The 14,793-nt window shown below is 43.0% G+C and overlaps 2 protein-coding genes and 1 long non-coding RNA gene across 3 annotated transcripts in view; 2 read left to right on the top strand and 1 right to left on the bottom strand.

The window, feature by feature from the left end:
* ABCC8 (ATP binding cassette subfamily C member 8) overlaps nucleotides 1-6,744 on the top strand; it is a 73,176-nt gene extending 66,432 nt beyond the window's left edge. The window contains exons 36-39 of the mRNA XM_030240026.2: nucleotides 1,335-1,438; nucleotides 2,223-2,356; nucleotides 3,645-3,707; nucleotides 6,202-6,744. Coding sequence (XP_030095886.1) covers nucleotides 1,335-1,438; nucleotides 2,223-2,356; nucleotides 3,645-3,707; nucleotides 6,202-6,339 — 439 coding nt within the window. The 3' untranslated portion in view covers nucleotides 6,340-6,744. The remainder of the gene's footprint in view (nucleotides 1-1,334; nucleotides 1,439-2,222; nucleotides 2,357-3,644; nucleotides 3,708-6,201) is intronic.
* Nucleotides 6,745-10,798: 4,054 nt separating this feature from the next.
* On the bottom strand, nucleotides 10,799-11,881 carry LOC108961284 (uncharacterized). The gene is made up of 2 exons (XR_001989517.3): nucleotides 11,695-11,881; nucleotides 10,799-11,124 (listed from the first exon to the last, which is right to left on the bottom strand). It is a non-coding gene; the product is annotated as an uncharacterized LOC108961284 (long non-coding RNA).
* A 400-nt stretch (nucleotides 11,882-12,281) lies between these two features.
* Nucleotides 12,282-14,197, top strand: KCNJ11 (potassium inwardly rectifying channel subfamily J member 11). Its single transcript, XM_009102486.4, has one exon. The coding sequence runs from the start codon at nucleotides 12,321-12,323 to the stop codon at nucleotides 13,521-13,523; it is 1,203 nt and encodes a 400-aa protein (XP_009100734.2). The 5' UTR covers nucleotides 12,282-12,320; the 3' UTR covers nucleotides 13,524-14,197.
* The last annotated feature ends 596 nt before the right edge of the window (nucleotides 14,198-14,793 follow it).

Here is a 14,793-nt window from a genome sequence, read left to right as displayed (position 1 = left end):
AGACCAATCTTTCCATGTGCCTGAGTCTGGACAGGACACTGTTGGCAGAAGACATCCCATGCCTGGGAAGTAGGGAAGGCCAATATTTATTCCTCCAGCATCCAGTAATCAGTTTAGCTCACTGATCAAGTACCCATACCCACCATAACCACCCAGCATTTCTTGAAACATTCTTTCTCCTACATCTGTTTTCATCTGTCTGCCTTAAAATATGAGATGTAAAAAATGCAGACTAAAAAATTGCTGTAGACAGAGAGAAAGCAAAAGAGCAACATGAGAAGTACTGGGAGCCTGGGCTGTTTTATCCTGGAGCTTCTACCTGTGTTTCTTCTGGGTCATTTCATCTGCAGCACCAAATACCTTTACCTTTTTTTTTTCTTTTTTTGGCATTCTTTTCCTACTTCTCTGAGAAGATGCTGTAGTAGAAACAATGGCCAAAGTTTCCAGATTCTAACAAATTCCCTTCCTTGTGTCTGTGCCATTTACAATCCTCAGTGCACAGTTACATCACCTGCAGTTTTAGTTTCTACATAAGTGATTAGAGTTCACTGAAAAGGATACAGGCTTCAGGACATGCCTAAATAGACCATGATTCATTCACATCAGAAGATGATGTCATTGTAGTCCTTTGTTTTATTAATTAATCTATTAAAAAATGTATTTAGGCCAGCATCCATCCTTCACAACTCATACAGCAGGAGTAAAATGTAAAAATAGTGCCATGCACCATTGAATCTTGTATTGTCATTCTACATGCTAATGTAATATGATGTGAGATTCACATTTGTTGCTGTCACTTCTGGGCCACAGCAAGCTAAAATAATATTCATCTGTTCATAAATCCAAGATTTTTTGAATTGCAGTGAAGACTTCAATCTCATAATGCAGTATGAAGCTTGATTATTCTGTTAACGTTTCTACAGCAGTGAAGAACAATGAGACATTGTATTTACAAGGAGGGAGGGTAGAATTTTGGCCTTTGTTAAAACTGAATGTTAATTTAGACTGAGTAATCACAGCTTTTTCTAGTAAAACATGAGATTTCTGTAGTTTATACAGAACAAACTAAATTCCAAAACCATAAAGATAGCCACAAAATAGCAAGCTTTTCCTTTTCTGCTTAACTGACAGTCAAATTTTCATCTTAATCACAGTGGCATAAACATTAAGTCTGGGGAATTCAGTGGATTTATACCAATGATAGATGAGAATCAGGCCCAGACCTTCAGTGTATGATTCTGATTATCTGCAGGCTTGTTCCTAAGCACACTAAAAGAAGAAATCCATTGCAGCAGTTTCTGTTGACTGATTTTCTGGAATTACTCCTGCTGCAGGTTTAACTTGGACCCTGAGAAGAAGTGCACTGACAGCATGCTCTGGGAGGCTCTGGAAATAGCACAGCTCAAGCATGTGGTGAAGGCACTACCTGGGGGCCTAGGTAATGAGACTTCTTTTTGAGATTATTGTTTCCAGCATTCACAATGTTCCTGTTCCACACTTATTTGCTAGAAGGGTAGGTGATGAAGAAAGAGCTTTTGAAATTTGTGGAAGGTGACAAAAAATGCCTGCAGGCAAATGTCCTATATCTATATAACTTCTTTACCTGACTGTACCTGGGGGGGCAGAATCCTCTTTTTTTCAAATGAATGGGTAAATTATTTTATTTCAGTCTGTCTTGGTTTTGAAGCACTGAGGTTTATGGGTCTTATGAATTCAAATAAGCTGTCAACAAGTCAGGTGTTACCTAGAATACTTCTGTGTTTTCCAGTAGTCATGTCCAAGGAGGAAGATTTCTAAAGCTTCAAGGTGTGAATCATTTGGTCATGCAGGAAAAAACCAAACTACAAAAGCTCCCACCAAACACCTAACAAAAAACAAACCAAAAAACACCAATAAACCCCCTTAAAATGTTAAGTTGTACCGCCCTAGGGTAAAGAAATGATGGATGCTGGTTTGACTGGGGGTGCAGTGTCCTAGGCTGTGCATGTTTCAGAGAAACTCGCTCTTGAACATCCTCAGCTGCTTTGATATCCAACAGATAAAGAGAATATAGGGAGACAAAAGTACTGGTTGTGTTGAACACTGGAAATCAGCAGGCAAAAATGTGTCACCAGCAGCTGTAAGCCTAGGAAATATTCCTTTACATTGAAAGTGAGACTCTGTTTTCCAAGCATATGCTCTATTCTGGTCTGACCTTACTGAATTTGCTCTATCACTTCCAGATGCCATAGTCACAGAAGGGGGTGAAAACTTCAGCCAGGGCCAAAGGCAGCTGTTCTGCCTGGCAAGGGCTTTTGTGAGGAAGACAAGCATCTTCATCATGGATGAAGCCACAGCATCTATTGACATGGCAACAGTGAGTTTGAAGTGCTTCTGATTTCTTGTACTTGATATGTGGTGAAAAAGGTGGACAGCAGTTCTGTCTATTCTGCAATGTGCTTACACCATATTTAGCTGCAGACATATTTACAAGCCCAGGTAGTTGTGAGTCACTGTTAACAAATCTAAAGAGCTTTCAAGCCATTTTACTAGGGATTGAGTAGTTATTCCAGGGCTGATTGCATTAGGAAAATGAAGCATGTTATTTTAATTGGCAGTGGGGTTTCTGAAGTAAACAAAGCTAGGGAAGGTCAGCTGGGATGGTCAGTGAAGGGTGAATTGGCAAGTGACAAGTTTTCCCAGCATGACTGGCAGGAATTTAGAAGCCTTGAAAGTAGAGGCAAGGAAATAACACAGACACACAGAAAAGACATATTGGATTATTGCATTAATTGCCTGGAATTTCTAGGCAGATGCTTAAGCATTCAGTAATAGTGCAGTGACTGGGTTTCAGCCAAATAGAATAGTACATTTTTTCATCTGTCATGTTGTTACAGGAAATATTTCCATTTTCTTTCCACTGTAAGTACAGAACATAATTGGAGGGGTTTGTTAGAACAGCTACCATTTTTAGTTCAGTAGAATGTTTGAGCTTCAGTAAGGGAACCATAGTGCAATTAAAACACATTTTGAATTTTGATGCATTGAGCATAGAGTTCCTCCTTTGAAATACCTCTCTGAAGAGCAACTAATAACAGATGAAGGGATCTGTGCTCGTGACACTTCCAGGCAGTTTGGAATGCAGTGACAGTCTCCTAAATAGCAAAGGATGAGTACTTGTTGAGTGAGAGCTATGTAGGTTAAGGCCATCTTAAATATCATCTCCATTGTGAAATATGCCAGGTACAGCACAGTCCCTTGCTTGTCCCAGCCACCCCTTGGTGTGAGATGTCCCCATTGTGCTGGAACATTCCTGGGCTTGCAGCGGGGTGAAGGACACGCCGCAGAGGCGCCAGCATGGGCAGTCTGGCATCACCCAAAATTCACCCTGGATTTCCTCAGTGTCAAACTGAGGCCAGGACAGCAGGAGTTTGGGGCCAGGGCACAGCTCTGGTGTCTGCTGAACCCCAGAGGCAGCGGCAGGAGAGACCTGGCTCTGGCTTAGTTCGGACATGTAGCTCATTTTTCACTTCTTCAATGGACATTAAATAACAGCATGGAATAGTCAGTGATTACTTACTGAAGCCTTCTTATTCTTCATCATGTCTGTGTCTGTCATGCAACTTCTGTTGTTTGAAAAGCACCAAATGTCTTTCCTTCCCTAGGAGAACATTCTCCAGAAGGTGGTGATGACTGCGTTTGCTGACCGCACCGTGGTTACGATAGCAGTAAGTACAGTCCCTGCTGCCATCCTCATGCTAACAAGGATCTGAAATGCCCCATTTGTCACTTCTTGTCAGTGTTAATAAATGTGGTAATTAGGCCAGTCATCTTTTTCTGTCTTTAAGTGGTGTTTAAATGTGAGCTTTCTTCTCCTTTTTTAAATTTCTTACTTAAATTCTTAAGAGTGGCTTCTTAAATGTGTTGCATGATGCTAAGTCAAATTACCTGTAAAGGCATATAATCTAAATATGCTCTCTATCTTCTGTTTCCCATTTTAAGCTAATTTAAAATGCCATATACTTTGCTGCAAAATATAATTTTCATCAAGCTAAAAAAATCATTTAACTAAGGACAAGTAAATGCACATTACAGGGAGGTGAAATGAAGTCATTAGTTTAAAATTCAGCATAAGAAATCTGTGCTCAGGAATCTCTGAGCATCATTTATTTTCACCTAGCAAATGTGTAATAGAAGACCTGATTTATCTTATGGTATCCATCCAGTGTGTCATTATAAAAAAGCAAAGGAATCAAAACCATGACTTCTCCTGATTTCTCTGCATGAAAATTCAGATTTACACTGTATTCTGCATTTATGTATCTTTTTCAGTTTGTTTGGAGGCAGGCTGAAAAAGCTTTATTATTCTTTGGTACTCTTAGTGAGATTTAAACTGCACAGTTCAAACAAACAATATCTTGGAATAAACTTACTTTGAATATTTTTGCTTACTTCCAATTGTAAATGAGGTTTACAGCAGGAAGGTTTGTATTTAAAACATTCTGTGGTAGAAACATAGTACAGGGGGTTTGTGGGATGGGTAGTGGTTTTGGGGGTGTGGGGTTTTTTTTGGTTTGGTTTGGTTTTTTGTTTGTTTTAAGGTTTTTTGTTTGGTTGGTTGTGTTGTTGATTTTCAGGTGTGGTTTTGTTTTGTCTTAGTTTTGGTGGGTTTTTTCCCCAGAAAAAGCCATATATTCCTAATTTCTGGTTAGGAAGAATAGGAATAGTAGGAGTTATAGTACTGGCTCTCTGTTATCTTCTATGTTACTCACAATTACCAGGGTGGCAGCACTGATTGTGTTACACTGAAAGAGATCAGACAAGGACCTCAAATTCAACTAAATGTGATATTTCAGTCCCCTGCCCCTGTCTGTGGACTGGATAAATGTCAAAGAAACTGCAGAAGATATGAGATTTGTATATGCCATCAGGGATTATTTTATGGAAAATCTGGCTAGGAAAGCCAGAGAAGGAAATACAATAGTTGTTTTGATATTGAGGATGCCCAAGACTTGATTAGGAACCTCATGGGTGAAAAGCAGCTGTGTAACAGCAACCATAATATTCTGAGATTAAATATCCCTGCAGGAGTGATGCAGATCCAAAAAAATCCCATGCAGTTACAGTTAACATGAAAATGTGGAATTCTGTCAATATGAAGAGGCTTGCAAAAAACTAAACCCAAAAATAAATGGTAGGGGGAAAAAAAGCTAAAAGCAGCAGCAAAGGATATTTGAATCTGACAGGGATTATGGAAATTACTGAAGCATTTTATTTAAAAAGAAGATGGAAACAATGCATGCTATTTATTTAGGTAATGCTTGAGTTAGGATAGAAAAATGTGATATGGATAAAGAAATAAAAAGGATTATTAGAAACAAGAAGACTGAACTCAGAGTCCATAGTTCACACATACCTTGAATATTTTGTGCAGTTCCAGTCTCCTTTTGCCCAGAATAACACATTACAAATGAAAAATGCTGAGAAGCACAGGATGATTTTGTAGGTGTTGTATTTGCTCCTGGAAGGGAGCAGCTGAGCAGGCTGGGGCTCTTCTGTGTGGAAGAAGGACAATGGAAGGACATGAGAGAGGTCTGCAAAGTCACAGGCAAGAGGTGTCAGCTGAAACTCGGAGCAACACGGCCCAGAGCACACAGAAGAGGGAGTACTTGTTCATCCCGTGGGGAGGAAGTATGGAAAAGCCTTTTCCAAAGGATATGGGTGCAAAATGATTGTGAAAGCTCAGGAGAAGATGTGGCCCAAGTCTTGTAAAACTGACTAGATCAGCTTTCTCAATAGACAAACCACATTATGCTCAGGAACCACCCCAGACCCAGATACAATCCAGGAGTGGAAGAATTCCCAACTTCCCACAGGCACTTCCACACTCATTTGCCCTTTTCCTATCTGCCTGGCTGCACTTGGGAGCAGGACTCTGGGCTGGGGACATTCTAAAGGGAACTTGTAGGACTCCTCATACTCAAGTACCTCTGTATTTTTTAAGTACTTGAGTATCCACCTTGGATACTTTAAGTACTTGAGTATCCACCTGGCTCTTGGGCTGTATATTTATCTGCAGTGTTTACACAGCAATTAGCCTTTGATTAAGTAGCCTTAATCAAACTTGAACTTGATAGGAAAATTAATTTGTGGAAGTCTGTCTTATCCTGGAATATATTGAATAGAGAGATAGACTCACCTGGCATTTTGTTTGTTTTTCAGCACCGTGTGCACACGATCCTCAATTCAGATTTGGTTATTGTAATGAAGAGAGGGGTTATTTTGGAATATGACAAGCCTGAGGTTCTGCTAGAACAAGAAGACAGTGTCTTTGCTTCTTTTGTACAAGCAGATAAGTAATAAAAATAAATAAAGCATTTTTGAATACAATTTTATTATTTTCTAAAAATGTAAAATACCTGTAAATAAATATTATTTCATAATAAATTGAGCTATTCCTTTTTTAATAAAATGAGCCATTTTTTCCATCCAAAGCATTAATGAATTATCTGTGTACTTTACTTTTTGGTATACTACTACTTTTCTTTTTATTTGCTGCCAAAGAATCACGAAATATAGTTGAAAAAAACTACATAGATGAACTACAGCAGGATACACATCAAACAAACATAACCAGCATGGAGTTTTATGTAACTCTCAACCCCTCATCATTTGTTAACATGTTATTTTTTATGTGTCATAGCCCTACTGTAGATAAAGTTCACAACTGACTAAATGCAGAAGGAAAAATTAAATACCAAAGGTATCTCTCAAAAGCTTGTATCTCTTTCAATCAAATGACTCTGTAAAGCTTTAATATCTAAATACAAAACCTATAAAACATTTTTTATATTGTGGTTTATTGATAGTGCCTGAGTTGTGCCTTAGACTCTCCTTTAATACTGTCTAGAAATGAATCACAACGTGATTCCATCTTTCTGCCCACTGAAAACTATTTCACTGATTCCAAGCAGGATGGAGGCAGGCTCACCCCCAAGCTGTGAAGAAGCTGAGAGGAGGCAGGCTGTGATAAAGTATCAGTGTTTAATGTACACTGTTTCCAGACCAGTGCATATGTGCCAATTCATCTGGAAATTATCCCCCCAAGTCTGGTAAATAAACAGCAATAAACCTTTCAGTGCAGCTCAGGGCCACGAGAGCTTGACTCACCATCTCCTAGTTTCACATATTTCACCCACTGTCGTGGTGTCTCTGGATTTAATGTGACCCTTAGCAATAAATTCTTTACACTAAAGATAACTTTTAGCCAGTAAAATTATCCTGATTCAGCTAGACAGCAACTTATCACTGCCCTGTGACAGTCATTCTGGGACTTTTTCATTAATGGAGTGTTACAATGTCAATAACCCAATGGAAGGCTACAATGAGTTTTTGTTTTTTGGTTTTTGTTTTTTTACAGCAAGTTTACCTTTACATCCATTTTTTGTTTTGTTACTTCCCCTATTTTAAGGATTTCTAGTGTTTAGGAGAGCTGTTTATCTTTAGGGTTTGTTGTTTTTTTTTTTTTCTCTCTTTAGCCTGCTCATTTAGTTTGGAACCTCTTTTTAAAAGCTTTATTTTCTAGAAAAAGACACCTCAGTGTTCTCATGGGATGTGTCATATTTTAAGGCATTACTTCTAGCACTTCAGCAGAGAGCCAGGGAAATTGAAGAACTGTTGTTGCTGTTTGTGTTACCATTTCCAGAGCAGAGAGTATTTGCAGCACATCCCTGCTGTTATTTGGGCAATAATGAAGGGCAGGTAAGTGGCACCAGAGGAGAGTGTAGAATGAGCAGTGGTAGAAGTCAGGAGGTAGGATGTGGTTATGCAGATGAAAGGCATGAGCTCTGTCATTGCCTACCCCCCTTTGAGAGAGAAAAAGGCCATTTGGGAGCTTTCTCCTCTTCCAGGGAATTGTTTGCTGGGCAGTGTTCAGGAAAGAAGCAGGATGTGTTTCCACCCTGCAATACCAGGCTTCCATTAGGGTTGAGAGAAGTGGGAGAAGCAGGGCACAGAGCAGGTTTCTGCCACAGCCCCTGGGCAGGCTGTCTCCTGGCTTCCCATTACTGGTCTAGGGCAGGATCTCATCCTGTAAAGGCTCAGGAAAACACCACTCTGCAGCATTCCTCAAACTCACACTGCAGCCCTCTGTGGAAGCTCTTAGAGATTCTAATGGCAAGGGAGAGGTGCAGAGAAGTGAGGTTTTGTGTGCTTTTAATGAAGTGTCTGGGGTTTGACACTGCAATTTGGGCTTGCTCTTACTCCACAAGCTCCTGACAGCCTCACCCAGAAGGGAATGCAGGGAGGAAAGGACAGGAGGCTGGGCTTTATCCTGCAGCATTAATTAGAACTCTAAAGTGCAAGTGTCACATTTCCATTTTAAATGGGGCTTGTAGTTCCCAAAGCAGCATTGCAGGAGAGTAGGGTGAGTTCATCCATCTCCAACAATTACCAGTTTTTAATGGTACCCCACTGCTGAATCAGTATCTGTGAACAGGGAGGCTCTTGGCTGCCACTGGGACAGGGCATTTCCTCAGCACATTTCAGCTGGTCTTGTTTATGTGGGGCCAGGGAGTTCCTGCCCCTAACTCCAAAGGGTTAAGGTCTCACCAGGGACCAGGAGCAGTGCCCAAGAATGTTATTCTGTGGTGTGAGGCTCACTGACATTACCCAAGTCAACAGACCCCATTGCCATGGGGTGGGCAGCCCAGGAGTCACTGTTAACCAGGCTCACAAATGTGTTTGTATGGCACAGAGGCATCACCAAGCAAAGGGCTTTACTGCAATGGCTGCAAGACAGTGCAAGCCAAGCCAGGTTTCAGTTTTCCTGAGGGATGGGACTTGTCCCAGTCCCAAAGGTGCTAGGGGATAGGATGCCATGGAGCTGCAACCAGAAATTTTCTTGTTGATTTGTATAAATGCTTCCACTATACAAAAAACTTTATAGGGTTTATTCCCTTGTCTTAGTGTGGCCAGGAAACACAGCCTGGCTCTGCTCATCAGTCCTTTTCCCAGCTCTGCTCATGCCTCCCCTTGTGGCTTTGCATTACCAACTCTGATCTCTTTTCTTCTGCCTACCTACTCATACTGCAAGGTGATTTATGAGGCTTCATTTCTGTCAGACTAACACTGTGTAGCCTCTGAAGCTTTACTCAGCTCCTAAAGGCAAAGTAATAACATGGCAACAACTAAATTTTAATTTGACAGTTATCATAAGATCTTGTTTGATAGCCATTAAAATTAGAATAAATGGAGGGGGGGAGTTTTGAAGTGTAAAACCTATTAATAAGTGTAAAACCTATTTTGTGGGTGGAAGAACTTACCTCTCGTGATTCAATACTACAGAGTGGGACTGTTCATTCCTGTGAGCCCAATTGTTTTCAACAGCTCTTAACACAAATATGTTGGCTCACTCAGAAGATCTGTCACTTTTTTCTTTTAAGTATCTGTCACTTGATCCATAAAGACAGCTCTAGAAATTCTTCAGCAGAAGCCACTGGCTTTGCTGTCCCATCTCAGCCCCTGAGTGCTCAGAGATGAAAGAAAAGAAGTGGCAAATGGCAGTCCCATGGCAGAAGTGGAAACAAGGAAGCACTGCTCTAGAGAGTTGCTTTTAGGAATCTCAGAATTCCTAAAAGCAGCGTGGTAAGTGTGCACACAAATCACTCCTCCCTGGGTCGTTCCTAGCACCAGGCCATGCAGCAATTCACTCTTCCTCAAAATCCCTCTCCCCGACACGGGTTTTTATTCCACGTTTATGGGAGGTACCGCCCTCTGGAGGAAAAGGCACTGAGTAAAGAACAGGCTTAGGAAAGAGCCAGGAAAAACCGCACAGAAGTCAGGACTGCCTCTGGAATCCCTGTGTCCATGTTTGCAAGGGTGTAAAATGCTGCCCACGAGTTGCCTGGTGTTGTACAGCCTGTTTATGCTCACTGCAAAATTCTGGAAGCAGGACCTGCCATCAGCTGCAGAACTACACATCAGACAAGTAAAACTTCAACTTACTTCATCCTTTGGGGTTGTGGGTTTTCTTTTCTTTTTCATGTTTAGAAAGAAAAATGTTAAAAAAAAAACCCAAACTTTTTTAGAAATTACATTGTCATATAAATCATGTCGTTAACAAACCAAAAGTATAAGTGCAGGTGACAGGCACACCAAGGGCACAAAAAGAGTCTAGGAGATGACTAGATGAAGGGATGTAGAAGAGAAAGGGCTAGAGAAAGGGCTTAGCCACCTTTGGCTAACTCAGTGGCCTGGCAGCCACGTGCCAGGGCACCTTGTGGCTATTCTAGCTTTATTTATCAAAGCAGCAAGAAAGATGAACCAGATTGGGAAACTGACCCCTCCAAAAGGAATCGATGTGTGCAAGGACACGCCACTATTCATACATAAAAAGTACAAACAGTCCAAAGTAATAGTAAACAATTAATTACAAGACCTACAAGAACTGCTCAGAGAGATTACTTCCAAGTACTATTCTAAAATCCCTCGGTGGGCTGCTTCAAGCAGCTGTAGGTGGTGGAAGTTACTTTCAACCCCAACTGGCTGATTCCCAGACATCAGCTGGACAATTGCCTTGCCCAGGGAATCAGTGCCAAGAGCTGTTTACAGTGTGGACCAAAGGACTTAGAGCCAAAACTGAAGGGAAAGTCCATGGACACACTTCCTGCAACTAAAAAATAAATAATCACAATTCACTGGTACTAAAGAAAAAAACTCTTATCCAGAATACCCTGGGATGCTGTAGAAACTCCGCAATGTTGATGTCTAAACTGAAATAGAAACAAAATATTGAAACCAGAGGAAATAAACACATCAATGAGAATATTGCTGTTTATACAGCAGCAAAGCCACATCAGAATGTTTTTACATAATGCATCTTGTCAGGAGGACACAACCTTATAGGCATGCCCCTCTATATATTTATACCCACAGAGACATCCTAGTGTCCCAAACAGGTTCTAGCTTCCTGCCTGCCTTTGTTGCCTCTTCCGAGGATTTTGATGCCTGTCTGGAAGTTCATCTCACTGGGGGTTAACCCTTTCTGGCCAAATTTTTTTTTTTTTTTTTGCAACTTTTGCTCCTGTTTGAACTGTAAACATTTTCCTGAGAAGCCACAGCTCACACCATTTCACGGTCTTCTCTCTGCATTAAAAAAAAAAAAAAATTAAAATAAAAATCCGTGTTTATTCTAAATAACTCTGGCGAAATCTTAAGTAGGATTGAGCCCCTTTAGTTTCAGGTCTCTGTTGAGCCATTACCTCCTTGGATTCAGCTTATTCAAGCAAATTTCCTACCACTGCCTGGCAATTTATCAGATGAATGCTTTCCTCCTACTTACCAAAAGACATGCAGGTGAATTTCAGTATATACACCATTATTATTATTATTATTGTTATTATTATTATTATTATTGTTGTTGTTATTGTTATTGTTATTGTTATTATACTATTGTTGTTATTATTATCAATGCTATTATTACTGTTATTGTTGTTATTATATTACAACAATAATTATGTTGTAATATAATAACATAATAACAATAATTATGTTGTATTATTAATTAACAATATATTACAACAATATATTATGTTGTTATTATATTATTCTTGTTATTATTATCATCAATGCTAGTATTAGTATTAGTATTACTATTCCTTCTTTAAAATTGGCCAGTACCTTTTCCCCCCCGCCCCCATCTCACGGAATAATCACCCGACATGAAGCCACGGCATCCCACAAAGGAGCCCCTGCTAGTGGAAGGCAGCAAATCCGTTCTGTATCAAATGTTTACATACAAACCGCGGCCCGAAACCCTTCCTCCTGAGGGAAATTAAAAAAAAAAAAAAAAAAAAAGGAAAAAAAGGAAAGGAGGGTGAAAAGGTAAAGAAACGCCCCCAGCTCCGGCGGGGAGCGCTCCCGGGCCGGCTGCGGCGGCGGGGGCTGCGGCGGCGGCGGCGCTCCCCGCTCGGCGCCGGGCGCGGCCGCGCCCCCGAGCCCGCGGCGCTCCCTCGGCCGCGGGCGGGCGGGCGGCAGCGCAGGGGCGCGCAGAGCACGGGGGCGCGCAGAGCCCTCAGCGCACAGGGGCGCGCAGAGCCCTCAGCGCACAGGGGCGCGCAGAGCCCTCAGCGCACAGGGGCGCGCAGAGCCCTCAGCGCACAGGGGCGCGCAGAGCCCTCAGCGCACAGGGGCGCGCAGAGCCCTCAGCGCACAGGGGCGCGCAGAGCCCTCAGAGCACAGGAGCGCGCAGAGCACTCAGCGTACAGGGACGCGCAGAGCCCGCGGCGCCGCACGGCCCCTCCGCCCCCCCGGCTGCCGGGGCGGTGCGCGGCGGCGGAGCCATGCTCTCGAGGAAGGGGATCATCCCCGAGGAGTACGTGCTGACCCGGCTGGCCGAGGATGTGCCCGATCACGCCCGGTACCGCGCGAGGGAGAGGCGGGCGCGCTTCGTGGGCAAGAACGGCGCCTGCAATGTGGCCCACAAGAACATCCGCGAGCAGGGGCGCTTCCTGCAGGACGTCTTCACCACCCTGGTGGACCTCAAGTGGCCGCACACGCTGCTCATCTTCACCATGTCCTTCCTGTGCAGCTGGCTGCTCTTCGGCATGGTCTGGTGGCTCATCGCCTTCGCGCACGGGGACCTGGACCACAGCACCCGGCTGCAGCGGGACCCCGCGGAGGGGGCGGCGGGGCCTGCGGCCGGCTTCGTGCCCTGCGTGACCAGCATCCACTCCTTCACCTCCGCCTTCCTCTTCTCCATCGAGGTGCAGGTGACCATCGGCTTCGGGGGGCGCATGGTGACGGAGGAGTGCCCGGCCGCCATCCTGGTGCTGATCGTGCAGAACATCGTGGGGCTGGTGATCAACGCCATCATGCTGGGCTGCATCTTCATGAAGACGTCGCAGGCCCACCGGCGGGCCGAGACGCTCATCTTCAGCAAGCACGCGGTGATCGCCCTGCGGGAGGGCCGGCTCTGCTTCATGCTGCGCGTGGGCGACCTCCGCAAGAGCATGATCATCAGTGCCACCATCCGCATGCAGGTGGTGAAGAAGACGGCCAGCCTGGAGGGCGAGGTGGTGCCCCTCAACCAGATCGACATCCAGATGGAGAACCCCGTGGGGGGCAACAGCATCTTCCTCGTCTCCCCGCTCATCATCTACCACGTGATAGACAAGAACAGCCCCCTCTACGACATCTCCCCCATGAACCTGCACCACCACGAGGACCTGGAGATCATCGTCATCTTGGAAGGGGTGGTGGAGACCACCGGCATCACTACCCAGGCCAGAACCTCCTACCTGGCGGACGAAATCCTCTGGGGCCAAAGATTTGTGCCCATCGTGGCAGAGGAAGACGGGCGATACTCGGTGGACTACTCTAAATTCGGCAACACGGTGAAAGTGCCCACGCCCTCGTGCACTGCCCGGCAACTGGAGGAGGACAGGAGCATCATGGACACCATGCCGCTGTCCCCGAAAGGCACAATTAGGAAAAGGTCTGTCAAGCTAAAGCCCAAGTTTACCATAAGCGAGGAGCCTTCCTGATGCCTTCTGACTGGGAAACTCTGTTAGGGCTTTGTGTCTGAAAGATCTCATGAACTCAAAACACTGAGGTGGCCTCTTACTTTTTTTTTAAAATTCAGGTTGGTAGCACAAGGTATGTTCTGGTGTTATTTATTGTGGGGAAATCTAAAGCTAATTATATTTTTTTAAAGGTGTGAGAGATTTCAAGAAGAACTGGGAGTAGGGAAAATCATGGTCTGCAGCTTTAAATTTCAATTCAGACTATTTAATCGCACGATCATTCTGCCTTGATTCAACTGCAGGTAATGACACATTTTCTCAAAAAATAAATGTATATTTATTCTCAGAGATTGCAGGTTTTTTAGGGTCTTGCAGTGTTTGCAAGTCAGTAGTTTTTAACTGGTGTTTTTTTTCCTAACTTGAACAATCAGCATAGCAAAATAAAATATTAATAATTAATAAAGTAGGCTGGATTTAAATTACAAAAAAAAGGGTGAGGCAATGACATAAGATCAGATCTGGAAGTGTCCCTATATTATACTGTATGTCTCAAAGAAATTAACTGCTGGATTTGCATCATCCATATTGTGTTGTATGGAGCCGCTCCTACCACATGCAGTATGAAATGTATTTGAATATTTACTTTTGTTTATTTTAAAAGCCTTTACACTTCCAAAATAAAACATTCAGGAATACCTTTTTGTACTGTACATTTCTGAAAGTAAGCCATACTTTGCCTTTAAAAGGAGTAGAAGATAATATACAGTCGAAATCAATTATAAACAGGAAAATTCTGCATTTTAGTTTCAAAATGAAGAGAAGCAACATTCCCTCTCTCTAAACCACATGGCAGTAGGATATTCAGTACAAGAATTAACCTCTTCCTTGGGTCACGGTGAATTCTGCTAGATAATCAGGGAATGAAAATAGAATTACATATTTTGAATGAAAGGACAGTGCTGAATGCTGAAAATATATCTGCATGCAGTAGGGAAAACCTTGTACTCCTTTCCCTTTTGTAAAAGAAACAAAGGTTTTTTGTGCTTAGGGGAAGGAAGGGTGCATAAGACAGCGTGTTCACTTCTGGGATGCTGTGTCAAAAACATTACTGCTGCTGAGGAAGCAATTCCCCTTCCAATTTCATCCTGACCTCCCTGTGCAGCTGGTGCCTGCCTTGGTTTTTAGCTGGATCCAAGGTCTGTCATTTGCCAGCAGACAGGAGGGAGCCATGTTCACTCTCTCGGTCCCACGGTGACAACACGAGCAATTCCCCTTCACCCCCTCCTGCAAA

The sequence above is a fragment of the Serinus canaria genome, chromosome 5, assembly GCF_022539315.1.
Source record: "Serinus canaria isolate serCan28SL12 chromosome 5, serCan2020, whole genome shotgun sequence".
Classification (NCBI taxonomy): domain Eukaryota; kingdom Metazoa; phylum Chordata; class Aves; order Passeriformes; family Fringillidae; genus Serinus; species Serinus canaria.
The sequence above is the reverse complement of the archived record's forward strand: the minus strand, read 5'-3'. Positions and strand labels throughout refer to the sequence as shown.